The sequence below is a fragment of the Epinephelus lanceolatus genome, chromosome 24 (assembly GCF_041903045.1).
Source record: "Epinephelus lanceolatus isolate andai-2023 chromosome 24, ASM4190304v1, whole genome shotgun sequence".
Lineage (NCBI taxonomy): Eukaryota > Metazoa > Chordata > Actinopteri > Perciformes > Serranidae > Epinephelus > Epinephelus lanceolatus.
In genome coordinates, this window is record NC_135757.1 from 9,593,346 (window position 1) to 9,612,015 (window position 18,670).

The window sequence follows — 18,670 nt, forward strand, 5'->3', positions numbered from 1 at the left end:
ACCCTCCGGTTCCCAACCCATGTCCCTATGGACTGAGCTACTGCCGACTTTATGTAATTAAAGTTACATTGGTTAGGTGTAGGAAAAGAAACTCTGGGTTCTCTTCTACTGTGGAAAAGGAGAAGGAGAAACTTGAGTTGTGGAGCGAGTTTAATTTGTCCATGTTTAATGTAAAGTTTATCATTTTATCTTTCTAGAGTTAAGTATTTTTGCAGCCACATAATAAATTGATAATAAGTTGTATTTATTAAAAGGATTCTGACATAATATTTTTGGGAATCTCAAAAGAAATCTACTTGTGGTCTTGCAAATAGTGGCCCTGCAAAATCTCACACTGTGCGACTGAAAACTCACATTGTCTTTACATGTGAGAGGGTGTCAGTCTTTTCAAAGTCCTTCCAAAGTCTTTTCGTGTATGGTAGGCATTAACTGCACCGCAAATTGCATTTAACGGCTTGAGACGAGCTCGTGATCGCTTCGAAACATCCCATTTCTCTTTGGGGTGAAAGTTTCCTGCAGTGGGGAGAGCAGCATTTGGTTGGAGGACAGCAGGTGCAGCTACAAGTGTGTTCATTTATAAGATAAGATGATATCAGATGAAACCTCTAGATGTCAGTGGGGGGAGCTGCAAACAGAGGATCTGGCAGTGCCTATAAGCACGCGTAAAGAGAATATAAATAAGTTAGGAACCATCAGTAAACAGATATTTAAGGATTTATATGTATGCTACTGAATAGGTTGATATTGATAGACTATAGGATGGGGATTGTAGTGACTTCAATCAATTAATTAATAAAATATATATCACTTCAAACACATTCTTGAACATGTAAAGTCTATTTTCTGTACATTTTATGTGGTCCATTTGGAGATGTTTCCGTCAAAGCTTTGATTGACAGACAGGATCGCTGGTGTGATGAAAATGGTGAAGCTGAAACAAGGATCAATAATGACCCTTAGAATGCAAATGGAGGTCAGAGTTGCTCAGCTACAAGTACTGCTTTAGATGATTTATTAGCTTTGGGATACACTTACTTTTACCCACTAATACCTCTAAATGAAAGTGGTTACAAGGGCAGGTCACAGAAGGAAAACTACATGAGTCAGGAATGAAATATGTTTGGCTACAGGAATAGGTTATGGTGCTTGTAGGTGAGTTATGTCTACAGCCTGTCACTGTGCCACTGTATCTGTTTCAGCCGCAGATCTAAAAACACTTTACAGTGTTGCTTTTCAACCTTTGCAGCACAGCGGTACATCTCTGTTGGACAACACAGTCCACAGCACAACATCTCATTGATTCTTTGTAAATGTCACATAAAGCCCGGCGGAACCGGGGGGGGGGGGGGGCAGGGGGGGGGCAGAAAACACAAAGGGCAGCGGAGCGGCACTTTAAATGATATTTTTAAAGGAAATCTGATGAGTGTCTGTGTGAATTATGTTTATGTTGCTGCTGTTTTCTTTGGCTGCAGAGGAAAAGCACTTGAACCCACTGCTGGATTTCAGTCAGAGGAGAAACTGATATAAAGACAGAATTTCAATTGCAAACGGCACCTTTTGGCTGTCTATTATCGGATCTGGGAACGAGCTCTGAGGTGCAACTTAAGGAGCAGGATCAAACAGATGGATCCCCAGAGACAACTAAAGGCAATTACTCACCAGTCACCTCACTTTCCCGGTCTGTCATGTAGGAAACCACTGAAAAGTCAGGGCTTAGATTTTCCCTTTTTACACACAAGTGGTGATCCAGCGGTTTCAGTAAAGTCGCCATAAGGAAGTGAATTTTTTGCAGTCCTACACATGTCTCAATTTGTGCACATGAAATTGTAAAATCAATTTATTTGAGGCTTAAAACATGACTTTACATTCTGTGTCAGAGCCCTTTAATCATGTTCATATTTGGACTGGGGAGTTGTGTTTTCACTGAGGTCATGCCTATGGGGAGTTTCACTGCCAGTTAGTTTCTGGTTGGTTGACTGTACTCGCGTGATGTAATGACGACCAAGCATTGACTACCTCCGTCTATTTGGTTCAAGTCAATTGTAAAGGTTAAAGAGCAAGCACAGTGTGTGCACGGTATCTGCTCGCAGCGTGCAAAAGAAACCACGGCTACAGACTGTGTGTGAATGCACGCTGAATACACTCCAGCGACTTGATTTGACGCTGGGTGTGCATTCAGTCCATGTCAAAACACATACAGGCTGAAAACATTACAGCTGGATAGAACATCTGCACCCAACATTGAAGCATAATGCCGCGGGCTAAAAATACCCCAGCAGAACAAGCATCGCTGAGCGCTCCCTAAATAAGATTACACGGGAGGACGGTGATCATTACGATGAATAAGAAACACTTGTCACTCATGTCTGGATTCTTGAATCATAATGTCTGAATGAAAATCTGGCAGTGAAAAGAAAGAAAGGAAATAAAGAGTGCAGTAGATGAGCCACAGATAAACATTTTGCCACACTGTCGAGTGTTTTATGAGGCGCTTTGAGAGATGCTGCACTAGTTTAAAACTAACATATCCATACATGCCAGCCTTGGACATGTGTCCCCGTCCTAATGTACATACACTGTACTGTACTGTATGTAGGTTTACAGTACACTGTGTGTGTGTGTGTTTGTGTGACAGTGTGGCTCCGAGTATACACAGTGGCACTTAAGTATTATGTGATGGCATTTGGAGCAGAACTAATCACTCCACTAGCCTCTTTAGCAAACAGATGTATCAGCAAACAGACAACTGGCTGCAGTCAGTGTGAGCTCATCCGTCATGTGCCTCGTCACTGTGTTTTTTTTTTTTTTTTTCACTACATCTAGTTTAATCTTATTTTTCAGCTGCCTGAATTCCAGATGTGTGAGGCTATACTTCACAATTTGCTTACTGCATTTGCCAGCAGCAATAATGTACAATTACGTTTTGCATTTTCTCTCCCTCCCTATCAGACTGCTGGATAGAAGGCGGTAGTTAAAAGTTTAAGTTGTTAGTTAGTCATCAGTCAGGGTGCTGAAACTCAAATTTGTGATTTCATAGAGCAGGGGTGTCCAAACTTTTTTGAATGGGGGCCAGATAAAACAATGTGAAAATACCTAGGGGCCAACTGATTCTCGCATCAACTGGGTTTAAAAAAAAGTGTGACAAATGCAACCATTTTTATCTTTTGATAAACTACTACTACTTGATGCCTGTCTACAAACTGTATGACAGTCCTCATGAAAGGTAAAAATGCGAAGTGATTAACCATTATTGTGTAAAGAGCCACAAATGGTATATTTTGAAATATCAAGCCGAGGGCTGATTACAATTGGCCCCCGGGCCAGACTTTGGACATGCCTGTCATAGCGTATAAAGTCTGAAATTGCTCCATCATCAATGAACTGTAAAGATGTTCTAGATGACACTTAGAGCCCTTAGGGGAATGTTCTGAGTATATGGGTACATTGTCTGTTTCAGAGCTGAGAACACTACAGTAGCTTAAAGCTCATTTGGGTATTAAAAAGAAAACAATATCAGCCTCACATTCATTGTCTATGAAGCAGCTCCAGACTTTACACCCAATGACACCACAAGTCTGAGACTAACTTCTCTGTGTTCTGGCTTTAAGAGAGAGCAGCTCATGTTCACAAATATTGACTCAACTGTCCTAGACCATGGAAATAAGATACTGGATTTCTTAATCTAGGTGGTGTTCCCTTTGAAAAGTATACTTTATTTTACCTGACACCTTATGAGATACTCAGAAGATCATTTTTCAAGTTGTCCGTTATTGAAATATTCATTTCACAAGAGACTAAAGCCCACCACAACCACATGTCCGAAACAGGATTAAAAGTCTTCATGTTTTCTTCCAGGTGAGTTTCTTGATATGTTTTTGACCTGTTCTTAAGTCATAACCCCAGGAGGGAAACCAATTTAGATCAGACTTAGACAATGGATCACCAGGACTTCTGCTTATTCACCTTGCCTCTCGAGGCTACCGTAGAAACCCAAAATGCCAAACAAATGTGTGCAACTAAATACAATTTCACCGCTTGAACAACTGCTATTAAACACAAATGCCAAGAATTCATTAATTCCACATTTCTGCTGTCATGTTTGATTTATTTGTTCCACAGAGCCGTCTCCTTCCCTGATGCAAACCAGAGTGTGTAAGTGTGTGTAGGAGAGAGAGAATATGAAATGTTAGATAATGCAAGATATTTTTAACTTTCCCTTCTGTCCTACAGGGACAGAGTCGCTCACTGTATGTAGTAAAACCGTGCCAAAGTGATCAATTATTGAGTACGCACTTCCTAAGAGGCATGTACAGTATGACTGTCTTTGTGAAACATCCTCACACACTCAGCTACTTGAAAGCATGTGAGTGGTCGGATCTGTGCAAACTTTTATCTTACACTCTTTAAGAAATACATAGTTTTGAAGGTGATTAAACTGTCATATCACTGGAGCACAGATGCCCAAATCACCCATGTGTCCTTGACGCTTTATGCTAGCACTTTAGCATACATTATGCTACTGAATGCATCCATTAGCATTTAGTTAAAAAGGGAACAACAGCTGCTTTAAAGATAGATGGTACAGAAAGTAGACAACACATTGGCATGTACTGGAAATGTAACATGCCTGCCTTGTGTTTAGAAAGAGTTTTTTGATGTTGCACTTGGAATCTGGGGAGTGTGCTGGCAAACAGTAACTTCCTAGAGACTTTGCTAGTTGCCAGGCATCCTAATGTTGACAACAACACTCTTATGTTGTCTTCTGTATTATGTGAAACACAAAGGAAACAAATGAGAGCCAGCAGAATTCTACATGTCATATCTAAAGAGTGATAAAATTCATGAGAGGATTAACAGCGGAGATAGCAAGGTGCATGGGCTGTATAGGGTTGGCAATCAGGCTATGTCACTCAGTCAATGGGTACAAATGGATTTTATATGTCCTTGATGGTTTTCAGTGATTATTTTGAAACTCACAGCAGGGCTGCCGAGGGAGAAAAAAGGGCTTTGAATGTACCATATCACACTGTACTGTAAATCCAGTCCTAGTCCTGTCATGTTTGAACAAGGTCAATATGGACATTCCCTTAACACAGATCTATAGATGTTTGACAAATTAAAGGAAAGTAAAAATTCTGTTGTTGAAGCAAGTTATGTACAGGGTTTTCCCTATCAAATACGAAAGGAGGCCCCCACATGCTTGAGCTTTGCACTGCTGACTTGTATAATCAGAACAGACATGTCCTGTGATTTTCAGCCTTCTATGATTATATTTACCCTTTGCAGCAGGCACATCCTGACAGCTGAGAATATTACTGTCAGGTATTGTCCCCCCTCTGTTAAATATGAAAGGAGGCTGAAATTCACAAGACACGTCCTTTGTGATGATACAAGTCAGCGGTCCTGAAATGTGTGTTTCTCTTCTATAATACACATTCAACATCTCGGAGGCGACGTCCTTCCACATACAGGCTTCCTTTGCCTTTCAAATGGGGCAGAGCTCCATGGGAAACAGTAGGGGAGACCAAGGGGGAACCGGGACCTGACACAACACCGGAGGGAGAAGCAGGTCCGTGGAGTTGTGCGCCGGACGAAAAAACAAGTGCGTCCCACCAAATGCGCGCCGCTATGGCGTCACTTCGGGTTGTGAGCGCACATGACGCACGTCTACATTGAAAGTAATGGGTTTGTGTTCGCAAAAGACGCTACATCTGAACGCCCCCCATGCACACACATGCACTTTAACCAAGGCAGCGGCCAAAATCACCCAGGCGGCCCGCCTTTGTCTTAGCTAGGCAGGGAAAATGGGAGGGGAGGCAAGTGGTCAAACAAAACTGAACTTTCATCCAGGAGACCGCAGTTTGTGTCTCATTTAAAACAAAAAGTCAAGGTTGTTTTAATGTAATGTTATGATATCCTGTGTGAAACCAAGCCTACACTGTTTTACTGTAACTTTTTGTAATTTTGTCGTGCACTGGCATCACTCGTGGCGTGCTTATTTTAAGGCAGAACACCATCTCTTACCAAGTAGCTTTGTTGCCTAAACCCAAAAGCGACCAGTTCACAACATGTTTCAGATGTGTGTCATATTGATACACTAAAGGGAGCCCTGTGCATTGCTATCAGATGCCGAGGGGCGTCACAAAATGTTGGTATTTGACAAACCTGGAAATGACAATGGGTTGAGATTCTCCGAGTCTCCATGCCTAGGGATGTCTACCATTCTACAAAAGGCAATGGAGGCTTTTTCCTTTGTGAATGTATTTGGGAGTATTTCTAAAAATGAACCTAAACACATCCTCTACAGATATTCAGTTAAAGGATGTAGCAATGTAGCCGGTTGCCATCTCGACACGAGTACCCTGTAGTGTTAGAGTGAAGTTAAGACTTCAGAAAGATCAGTCACTTGAGTGAGTCATCGTGGGACACATGAGTGGTTTTGATGCCTTTGTTCTCAGGGATTGCTATAGGGTTCAACCTAGGGGCAAACACCAGTACATGCCTTGCTATGATGGGCGTTTGGGAAAAGAGGTGGTTGTCTCAGCAAAAAGAAAATGCTTCCAATTGAACTTCTGCAGTCGCGGCTTGGTTACAACAAGGCAGTTATGCATTTATAAAGCCAAAGCCTATGCACCAATGTACCATTAAATAATGCACAAAGCAGGTTCCATGCAGAATTCATGAGACATAAAAGTGCTAACAGAGGAACACATGCTGTATGTTGAATTCTCTTAACATTTACAGAACATGTGATGCACTCCTTTGATTAAAAATTCTACAAGAGTGTCACTTTTTGCATTGCTGATCAGCTGGCACATTGTGTCTAAATTTGCTTTTTGAGAATTGAAGCGTGATTGGGAGATGATGCTTGTTCTAAAAGTTATTTGTTTTTGCGAAGCAGGGGCGAGGGAAGGAAGTTCGGATCTGAACGGAGCAAGGAACAAAATGGGTTTTGCTTCATTTGCATAATTGATCAAATTTGGTCTTCCGTCAAAGGGGGAGCGGAAGCATGAAGCGCATCGCTCCACTCATTCACTGTTATCTGGTGTGAGAGATGACTGGAATTATGGGAAGTAAAATGCGGTGATCATAACATAACAGAATATTAGTGTTCACCAGGAAATGAATCCCTGCAGAAGATGCGCACAAGAAGGAGGGACTGATTAAAGCATTCTCTTTCAGAGCTGGTATCTTTTATCAAATAAGCATTTAGAGATAACAAATGTGTTATTCTGCTGGGCTGAAATTAAAGATGCTTCTGTGGCTTTATACTTAAAAGAAAAAGAGCGCACATGCTTTTTTAAACACAACAAAACACGCCTTAAAATATATTTCAGCATCCTGACACAATCAGAAACCATATCAGTCTCAATTTGAAAGACGAATTGTGTCTTTGAAGCAGACTGTACCTGGTTGCAATTACAGGCAGGGATAGATACACAGGGGAATGGATGGATGTGCTGCCATATAAAGTAGACAGATAGGTAAGGGAGAAAGAGATGTGTGATGTGATTTCATATACTGAATGAAACAGCCAACAGTGTGTTCACCCTGCCAGTCCCTCCTGCAGTGATCACCAACCAAATCCCTTAGGAGGATTATCCAGACTCAAATCAAGAAAATTGTGCAACTTTAAGGGTTACGGGCAGAGTGAGAAAGAGAGAAATGGAGTGGGGGGGTGGTAGTGCTGATGCCTGATGTTATGTTTTTCTCATCGCCAGCCTTTGATTTGTGAGTTTTGACACATGTGCCTTGTGCAGCAACATGTCCACCTATACCAAATAACTGCAAGTTTGTGAAAAAATACAAGTGGTATTACAAGCTATAAAGAGCTGGTGAATGACTCCTTACTGATCGCTACAAAGGTAAAGGTTGAGGATACACAGACCAACTCAAACTGCTTATCTTGCATTAGCTTTGACTATACTTGAAAGATCACAACCCAAAGACCAGAAAAAAATGTGTGCATTGTATGTTTCCAGAACATTTGTAGCGGATACGCTGAATCGTTACGTTTCAACAATGCTGTGGTTAACATGTGGTTAGGTTTAGGCACAATAACCACTTGTTTATGGTTAGGAGAAGATCATGTTTTGGCTTAAAATGCCTGGTATTGGTGGCATAATCTCCACTGGAAATACAGCAATGTCTTGGTATAAAACAACTGTTTTTTGTGTCACTGTTCTGCTGAAAAAACAGGGGTGGGTTGCTTAAATCACCCATGTTCGGGGGCTAAGAGGCCACAGGAAAAACAGTGACAGGTTCCTAAAAACACTCATGTTCAGGGGCTAAAAGCTGCAGGAAAAATACAGCAACAGGTCACAAAAAAAACCCACATTTGGTGCCAAAAAGCAGAGGAAAAACAGCTACAGGTCACAAAAAAATCACCCACATTTGGGGGCTAAAGAGCGGCGGGAAACACAGTGACGGGTCCCTAAAAAACAACCAAAGTTCATTAAAAAAAAAACAGCTGGAGAAACAGCCACAGGTCACTAAAAAATACCCAAGTTTGGAAGCTCAGAGCCACCAGAAAAACAGCATCGGGTCCCTAAAGAATATCCACTGTGGGAGCTAAAAACCAGCAGGAAACTCAGCAACAGGTCCCTTAAAATACTTTCGTTTCAGGGCTGAAAAGCTGCTGGAGAAACAGCCACAGGTGGCAAAGAAACTCCCAAATTTGGTGTCTAAAAATCTGCTGGAAAAACAGCGATGACGTGATAAATCACAACTGCTTTTGTTGTTTGTTGGTCTTGAACAGAGTGGTCTGTAGTGGTCTGCAGCTTGGGAGGCATCTCACCTAAGTGACACGCCATCCACCATTCCCTCCACCTCGTGATGACAATGTCAGCTCATGTTCTATGTCACTTTATAAACGCTGATATGATACCTACAAAACATGCAAATGTCTCATCTAACTCTCAGCACGAAAACAACTAATCATAGTTTCGAAATCACCCTGTATCATCATGTATTTGAGCTCTTTCTGAAAAACCGCATTCGCAAACTTTCAATACTTGATCATGAGTGAAAGCGACTGAAAAATTCTACATATGCAGAAATGTTGTTTTTCCATCACAATGACTAAAGCGATTATGAAACGATTACAGGTGATTTTAAATCATGAGTGCCCTAATTTACTCGGAATTGAAAATGATTTGGGATATTCTTTAGGCTGCCACAGCTTGTCAGATGGCTCTCGGTACAATGGAACTTTGCCCTCTGAAGTAGCAGCATGCATTGGCATTAAGCAGAAGGCAATTTGGCATGCATTACTGTAATCTGATATTCAGAACACAAACAAGCCCTGCTGGCTAGTTTCACTGCCAAATTCCAACACACTAAAGCCAACATTTTCCCACACTACAAATACCGATACAGGTCCTGCCTTTGTCTTTAGGATGCATGGATGAGAGAGATTAGGTTAATGTTCCCCAAATAGAGCCAGATGTGTGATGACAGAACTCCCATTAGTACATAGTCAGACAAAGGCAACAACAAACGCAACAAGAAGGATCACAGATCCCTCTCACCTGCTGCATCTGTTTTAACTCCCATCTCACAATGAATGATTTATTCCGAAGCATTAAAAGGTGATAAATGAGCCACAATTTCTCATTAAAGTTTATGAAGCAAACTTGGCTTGTACGCCATCTGCAAACAGAAGGCTTCGAAACTGTATTATGACAGCTCATGGATACACAGCGGCCATCTAGGTACAGGCAAGGCGCGGCAAACTTGCCAGTGATGCAAACACTCTCTTGGTGCCTGTTAGCATTACGTCATTATTAATTTTTCGTCATTTTACAGTCTGTCGACAACGGATGGAGCCAAATGTGGATAAGTGGGTGTGGCGAACATTATGACCAGCTGAAGCAGAAGGAGAAGTGCAAGTGGTTCCCAGGAGGGTAAAACTATTGGAGAGCAAGAGGAGTGGAAGCACTTCGTATGATAAATGGAAGCTATTTATTCAAATCTGAAGTCAAATAAAGATAAAAATGTGATAATATGGAACATATGCACACTTTAGGCACTTGTCTCTGTGCTGTATGACTCATTCATCCACATTAATGTGAAAAATATGAATGTTTTCCATTTTATTTGTTTTTGTAATACTCATTTAACTGTTTATCTCTCTCCATGTGAATTACAGGGATAGTTCTACAAGATTCTGAATGTTAAAGTGCTTCACAGGCATTAGAAGTGTTTTCTGACCTGAAGCACCTTTCAAAACTCTTTGGTTATGGTGTGGTAAGGTTAAGGTACAAACATGACTTGGTTAGGCTCAGGAAAACACCGTAGTGAGGCAACACAGTCTCAGAAACATACATGAAATAGACAGGACCTCTTAACAAGGCATAACGTGGTGATGGGCACAAGAAGTGTTAAAATTACATGCTGGCAACACACAAAACAAAGCCAATGCAAAGTCTATTACGAACAGTTGAAGTTTCATTGTGAAACAGTCGCAGTGGGGTTAGGTCTAAGGAAAGAATGACACTTGGTTAGGTTTAGAGAACAAAGAAATAATTGATAAAGTTTAGGAAAAGATTGCGGCTTTGGTGTTAATAACTACCTATGGGACGTAGTGACTTCAACTTATGTACTTTACATAACCATGTAAAGATCATGAAGTCTTGGAACTGCACTGACTTTTGGTTTCAAACAGGGCACAAACAGCTGTCTCCTGGTTGAAAGTCCATGTTCATTTGACCCATCCACTAACCCTCCCACCCAGCATACACAGACTTTCTCACTTTTTTTTTTTTTTAAAGATATTTTTGGGGCATTTTGGCCTTTACTCGATAGGACAGACAAGCGTGAAAGGGGGATAGAGAGGGAGTGACATGAAGCAAAGGGCCACAGGCTGGAGTCGAATCCGGGCCGCTGCGGCAACAGCCTTGTACATGGGGCACCTGCTCTACCACTAAGCCACCGACGCCCGATTTTCTCACTCTTAAAGGATAATTTCGGTATTTTTTAACCTGGGCCCTATTTCCCCATGTGTATGTGTGCGTATGATTCATAGGTACAACTCGTTTTAAAATTGGTTCAGTATTGAGGGAGGCGGATGCAGCCGGCAGCCATGAAACGAGCTAAAACGGTAACGGGGGCAAATGCGCCCTGTATAACTTTGCGCATTAAAAGTGCTTTTTTTCACCACTGACCGGTTCAGATCGCCAGTGCTATCTCTGTAAATAGCATACTAAGCGTTTCCCTGACCCTTCACCTCCTCCCGGCTGTGACGTCATCTCGCGAGAGCTTTGCTTGTTGCCGGAAGAAAACAGAGGAGCCATGCAGAGTGCCGCTCAGAGTGGTGCTGGTTGTCCCGGAGTACAGTTGAGAGTTTTATTGCATCGATTGAAAACAATGGTTCGTGTTTGTGCTTATCCGAATTGCAAGAACAGGAGGTCGCGCAACACCCCATACAGCTTTCATAGGCTGCCTTTGTCGGACGGCGAGATGCTGAAGTTGTGGCTAGTTGTACTACAAATGGATGCTAACACTCCTGTCCAGACACTGCGCCTTGCAGACCATCGGGTCTGCAGTGCTCACTTCTCCCAAGATGACTACTGCCAGCCGAAGAAGAGAAGACATCCAATCCCGAAACACCTCTTCCTCAAGAAAACGGCTGCCCCACGAGTAGAGAGAGCTACAGACACAGTGGAGCAAAGCTCTCGGGAGATGACGTCACACAGCCCAGAGGTAAGGGAAACGCTTAGTATGCTATTTTCAGAGATAGCACTGGTGATCTGAACCGGTCAGTGGCGAAAAAAAGCACTTTTAATGCACAAAATTATACGGGACGCATTTGCCCCCATTACCGTTTTAGCTCATTTCGCGGCTGCCGACTGCATCCGCCTCCCTCAATACTGAACCAATTTTAGAACGAGTTGTACCTATGAATCATACGCACACATACACATGGGGAAATAGGGCCTCGGTTGAAAAATACCGAAGTTATCCTTTAATACTTAACTTGAGCGCACACCACGACAAAAGATCCTTATTGAGTTTGCACTAGCATTGTTACTGTGTTGCCAGCACGTACTTTTTCGTGCCCCGTACCACATTACGCATTGTTAAGTCTTTGTGTCCAACACCAGGCTGGGTTAGGGTTAAAATGGCTGCCTTTCTAAGATTAGGGGATCGTCATCATAATGGTTATGCTGATACAGTACATGTTACGGCGTAGGGAACAATCGTGGTCATACTCTAAAACAACTACTGTTGTTTGTTGTTTGGAAACAGATATGAACAACAGCCTCTTGGGTTGAAGGCAGAAGATTTGTTGACCCATCTACCCAAAACTCCTCATTACATGGCTCTGTAACAACCTGAATTCATTTATTTTCTGTCACTGCATATCCTGATACCGGGTCGCACGGGGTCTGAGCTTATCCCAGCTGTCATTGGCTGGAGGCAAGGCACAGCCACGACAGGTAGCCCGACTACCACATGAAGACAGACAACCACTCACATTCACATTCACACCTACGGGCAATTTAGAGTCACCAATTAACCTGCATGTCTTTGGACTGTGGGAGGAAGCCGGAGTACTTGGAGAAAACCCATGCTGACACAGGTAGAACATGCAAACTCCACACAGAGGGGCCCCAACCTGGAACTCTCGTGCTGTGAAACCACAGTGCTAACCACTATACCATCTGTATGTCTTTTCATATATTTTGAGGGCCAAGTGTTAATATGCTTAAGAAAACCATGAACTTCAGTTCGGTTGAAATTCACAAACATGACTGAGCCAAATACAGAGTTAGGAGTAAGTTACTTGGAATTTGGCAATAATATTCAGGCAAACTCAAAGTTCTTGTGTTTCCTTATACACTGGTTAAATATCAGTGTATAAATGTGATAATAACAACACACAAATATTGTGTAGAAATAGCTGTATTGTTAAGTCTGAGCCACAATGGAGACGTGGATCCTTTTTCAATTTCTTTCCTCAGAAGAGCAGAAGATGCACTCCAGATGCTACCCTCTGAGTGTGTAGGTTTAAGAGATTTGTCATGAGCCATGTTTAGTGGGCTTAGCGATGTGACCACACATGAGTCGGGGGATCATGCAAACATGTATTAACGTGTATGTGTGTCCACGCTTCATGCCGTGTAGTGTGTATGTGTGGCATATTAGATCACAGTGAGCGGAGATTGTTGTGTGCTGAGCTCTTCATTATAGAGTTCTCCTCTATCTTAAGACTTCTTAGTATGTCTTTACATTTCAGGCCTGGGGTTCATTTAAACTAACATGTCTGGTATGTAAAACTGCAACACTGGATAGTTTACTTGAATTAAAATAATCTTGAATCAGGACTTTAATTAAATGTTTGAATCTTTTGCCTTGATTATATAGTTGTGGGTGTGGTTGTGCATCATGGGGAGTGGATGGGGTGGCTCAGGGTGAACCTCCTCTTCTGGAACAGTTTTAAATCAAGCTGTCTTTTGAAGTACTTAGTAGTCTTGTTACAATTCTTCCTTTGGCTCTGTGCTCTCCACTGGCTCACTCTGTCCTTTTAAGTAACCATTGTCCATCCTCTATCTATCTATCTGGATGCTTCTTGGACTCTGTGATTCCACCCTGGCTTTCTTTCCCCACTGAGCCTCTGTTGTTGCTGTTGACAATGTGCATATCTTAGTATGAGTTGTAGATCCCAACATTTTTTAGTTGCTAAAATAACAAATAACAAGACAAAAACACAACCAGGCCTCTGCCTGCTCAAAGACAGGGAAGAATACATCAGTAGAATACAATATCATCTCTGAAATTAACGCATTACAGGTCACATACAAATCTGTTTTGTGCAACACACACATCACACAAAGCTCCTCGTTTTGCTTTTTCTTCATCAAACATTTGCTCCAGCCTTATCACCAAAGTCTCTCTGTTGAAGCCCTCTCATTTCATTCATTTTAAGAGTCGTAAAACTTTTTGGATTGGATAAACAAAAGTGGACAAAGTGATTGTAGAGTCGTCCAAGCAGAAACCGGTATACCCTTCAAAAACTGATCAGCCTTAGATGAAATAAATAATCACTTTGTTCTCAAGGTAGTGGCATTTGTTGAAGAATTGTTAAAAAAGAGACCAGCTGCAAAGGGACACACACACACTCACCCAGACAGCTTTGGCATCTTGGAGAACCCAAACATGTCCATGTGGTCCTGCTACAGAGCGCTATGTCCCAACCCTCAGGTGCTCCACATCAGCATTCTAATCCACATCCAAATTCCGGACAATCCCGTTTCAACCCGGATCCATATCAAGAGTCAACAAAAGCCATTCGAACACAGAATTTCTCGCAGTTTGGGAAAACACACTCAAATGGCAGCAAGTATCACCATTGTTGAATGCCCCATCTGGTAAGAAGACAGTCCAATTCCTTGTCTTCCCACAATGTTGCGTTCTCAAGTGATGACATAGACAGTAAGGTCACCCCCCCCCCCCCCCCCCTCCTCCTCCTCTCTGCTCTCTCTGGGACGAGTCAGCCCTTTCTGCTCCTCTCCACCTGCCTTGGTTGAGCTGCAATAAGCCCACTGTGTGTGCTCTCCATCTCAGCGCATGGAGTAGTGCAGTGATCCTAGCCGCGGCAAGCAGGGTAGAAGAGAGGAGGAGGGAGGGACAGTGAATGGAAGAAGGATGGGATGGAGAGGGAGGTAGGTAGGGAGGGACGGGGGTGGGGAGGGGGGGGGGGGGGGGGGGGGACGACAAAGCGAACGGATGACAGATGCTCTCTGGCTCCAGCTTTGCCCTCTGCTCAACGGGGCTGCGAGTCCCTTTTGCAGGGGCAGAGGAGAGGATGCAGGAGAAGGAGGGGGGTGCAAGAGTAGGAAATCAAGATGAAAGATGGAGGAGGGACAAAAAAGAGAGTAAAAGTGCTTTGGTTGTAAAGAGAAAACAACTGAGAGAGACAGAGAAGGGGGGAGAGAGAGAGTGGTGATGGGCAGAGGAAAGCTGACTCGGCAGAATGGGATGCTGATGGGAGCAAGACCCCGTCTCTCAGGTTTTTCCTTCCCCCCCGCTTGGTTTTACTAAGTGAGCTTGTATGCGCACACCATCACCGTGATGAAAGCACGCATTAATCTTGTAGACCACAGACAGCTCTCTTGTTTATTTTCATCCAGAGGGAATATTTGGTTTTGGATCATTTTTCAGTCCTCGTTTATTGAATGGAAGAAACATAGGGATATTTTGCACGTGTGGGTTTAACACCTTTTGATGTGTTTACAACATTTGAGAATTGTCTCAACATAGCATCTTTATTCATTACTTTCAAAACCTCACTTGGACTAAAAACAAATGGTTTTAAATGCAAGAAAATTGACTCAAGTCAGTCTGCCTTTTGTCTCTGACGAGAACATTCAAGGACGCTTATTTCTTTTGTTGTGCACACATACACGCACAGCCCTTCACAAAGCTTGTCATCAAACCCGAACAACAAGTCGCAGCCTCGTGTGTGTGTTTGTGAGCACACACAGATGGTTCAAGATGCTGCTCCTGTTGGCCTTGTGCCACAAGGTGCCAAGGACAAACCACAAATGAACCTCAGTTACGAGGATAAACCTTAATTGAATGCAAAAGAGCGGAAAGTATGTTTAGCATCCCATGTAATCCAGCTCGACTCAACTGGGCGTGTAATGAAAGGAAGTACATTTTTCACTTATCTTTTGAACGAAAGGAGTACATTTTTCTTAGTGTCTTCAGTTGCTACGGGCCTGAAACAGCAAGGTAATGGGAATCCCGATCAAAACAGCGAGCAGGTTATTTTATTCACTGGGCCTCTTGTCCCCAATGTCAACAGACAGTGTTATGTGACAAGAATCACTAAATTGGTTCCTGGCATTTTCTTAAATTGTAGTTACAGAGTTGTCGGATCAGGACAGCAGAGGGGAGACATAATGTCAAGCGACACATGAAATGAGAGAAATGGAACCAGATATCCTCAAGTTGAATGCCATGAGATTTAAGAATTCATAAAAGTTACTCTGATGGTTGAGGACAGTCTAATCACTATTTATGAGCATGAAAATTTCTCTGGGGGGTGATGCAAGACTGCATACTTGATCACATTAAAAGTTTGAGACTTTCTTTTTAAGAGAAAAGTTTTCAAGAGTATTGCTCAGACTGTCCCAGGATACAGGAACTTAACATAATGCTCCATCTTAAGTAATCATACAGTGACGTTTCCAGTGTTGGAAATGTTACATCACTGTCAATGATCTGTGTTTTTTATAAAGTCCTACAAGCTTTGGGTCATCATCAATTACAGTTCTGTAAGTACTTTAAGACAAGATGCTGTAAGGGTCACTTGACCTTTTGATATTATGATGTCACTGTTTGCTTATTGTCTCTCTTCGGGGTCAAGAGGCCAGTACACTCCATCAGTGCTGCTTGTTGTATGATCAATTACCTTTGCTTTTCATGTCATCATAAATCACCCCTTTTCTAGTTTATACTATATTTGCCAATTCCATATCTTTCCCACCATGAACACATCAGACAGGCAGACTTTTAAAATCAATCAACACTTTTAACCCTACTAGCAAAGAATGATGAGGTTGAACCTAATAACACTTAAAATGGTAATGCCAACATGTTGGTGTTTAGTAGGTGAAATGCTTACCATGCTCACCAGCTACATTTAACATATTACCATGGTAACATTAGTTATATAGCAGTAAACACAAAAGTAAAGCTGAGGCTGATAGGAATGTCTTCAGTTTGGCATGTATTTAGCAAGCAGCAACTTCCAGGACAATGCCAAAAACTGCAGTTCCTCTAATGGCCACTTGAGGCTGTCTCCAAGAGCAAGTCAATTCCCAACCTTAAAATGAAGTAAACATGTTAACATCCGGGTACAAATAACAATTTTGGTCTCTACAATAGGGCTGCAACGATTAGTCGACTAATCGATAACTAATCGACTATTAAAATAATCAGTGACTATTTAAGTAGTCGACTAATCGGTTTGAGTCATTTTTCACAAAAAAGTACCCCAAAAGTACCCCAAAATACCCCAAATTATTGCAGCTTCTTATGTTCAAATATTGCCAGCTTTACACACTCTCCCATGACGGTGAACTAAAACCCTTTGGTGTGAGTACGAAACAAGACATTAGATGACATAATTTTGGGGTTTGGGAGAGACAGGCCGACATTTCTCAACATATTAACACATTTTTCGATAAAATGATTAGTCGAAGAAACAATCAACAGATTAGTAGACAATGAAAATAATCGTTAGTTGCAGCCTAGTCTCTATATGCAGACTCTACATTCAGTGAATGTTGAGTGTGCAGAAACCCCGGAGATCTTGCCTCTGGAAGAAGAGCGGAAGAGCCCTGGTTTCCAGTTGTAGGCTGTTTGTAGTCCGCGTGATATTGACCAATCACGTTTGAGCCGGCTGCAGTTGTTTCCAGGTTAAACGGTCCGTGCGGTGAACTAACGAGGCAGAACATAATTGGGGTCACTGAAAACTCAGAATCCATTGCAATGGTTCAGCATATTTACTTATATATAAACAGAAGTCGGAAAGGGAAATTCACCTCCTCCGCCCAAATCAAACTGGAATGCCAAAAAATCGGGGGTCTGCCCCCAGAGGCTGTATCGCCGTCTGCCGGAAGTCAGACGCCGAATACAGCCAAATTTAGGATTTAGGTTATGCATAATTAAGGGCGCTTTCATTTGACAGATGGGTGCCATCTGTTCACGAGATGCTACCGACAACAATGTTGGTTAGGTAAGGTAACAATGGCATAACCCCAGATTCAGTATAGAGTATAGGCGTAGCCATAGCTGTCGCCTTTTCAGTGTATTTTCAGTTAATGAAAGTTAACTGTAACATTTTGGCAATCTAAAAAAGTCTTGCTCAGCATTTGGGTGTACTTAAAGATCCAGTAAGGAGACGGATGTTCAGTGTTTCCACCAAGTGAATTTTGTTTTATTGGTTTTAAGCCTGTTTTTTGCCATTGAAAATCTGCATTGGCATTATCACAGTTAACCACAGATGTAAATGCTCTGTGTTAAGCAAGCCAGCAGCTGGTATGAGGGTTTGCTACACATACTCAGCCAAATATGGTCCTTTCTGTCTCCACACACTGGATGACATCACTGTGGCTATGTCCATTGTTTATGCTGTCTCTTTTTACTCAAAACCATAAATGTCGGCCTCATGATGGTGCTAGAGGAAAATCAGGAAATCCCCAATGTCATAGAATTTATCCTCTGGGGACCATGAATGCCTGTACAGAAATTCATGGCAGCTTTGGACAATAATACAGTACATTAGCTTCCTTAAACATAGAAATTTGTTTAAACCTCAACTGTAAATGAGCTCACAAACCTTAACAAATTCAGTGTGCGTCTGTAAATGTAAATAACGTCTTTCCCCTACTCTAAGTGCAAAGCAGTGACAGCAGAGAGCAGCTGATTTACGTCAGGCAGCTTTAATGCAAAGACTCTTTGATGACCCTCACCCTCCCTTAGGTGCATTTGAAAGCACATGCAACCGCATACATCAAACGCACTTTGTGATTACAATATATAAAAAGCCTTGTTGCCCTCTCATAATTTCCACATTCCATCTCAGGACGAGAATGAAACAAATGAACGATTGCTCTTTTATCTGTTGTATATTCAATTTCCTGGCACAGTTTATTAC

At 42.2% G+C, this 18,670-nt stretch overlaps 1 protein-coding gene across 1 annotated transcript in view; it reads right to left on the reverse strand.

Moving 5' to 3' along the window:
- Nucleotides 1-14,430, reverse strand: part of LOC117250014 (FERM and PDZ domain-containing protein 4-like) — a 68,750-nt gene extending 54,320 nt beyond the window's left edge. Inside the window, exon 1 of the mRNA XM_033615949.2 lies at nt 14,128-14,430. Coding sequence (XP_033471840.2) covers nt 14,128-14,168 — 41 coding nt within the window. The 5' untranslated portion in view covers nt 14,169-14,430. The remainder of the gene's footprint in view (nt 1-14,127) is intronic.
- Nucleotides 14,431-18,670: the final 4,240 nt, after the last annotated feature.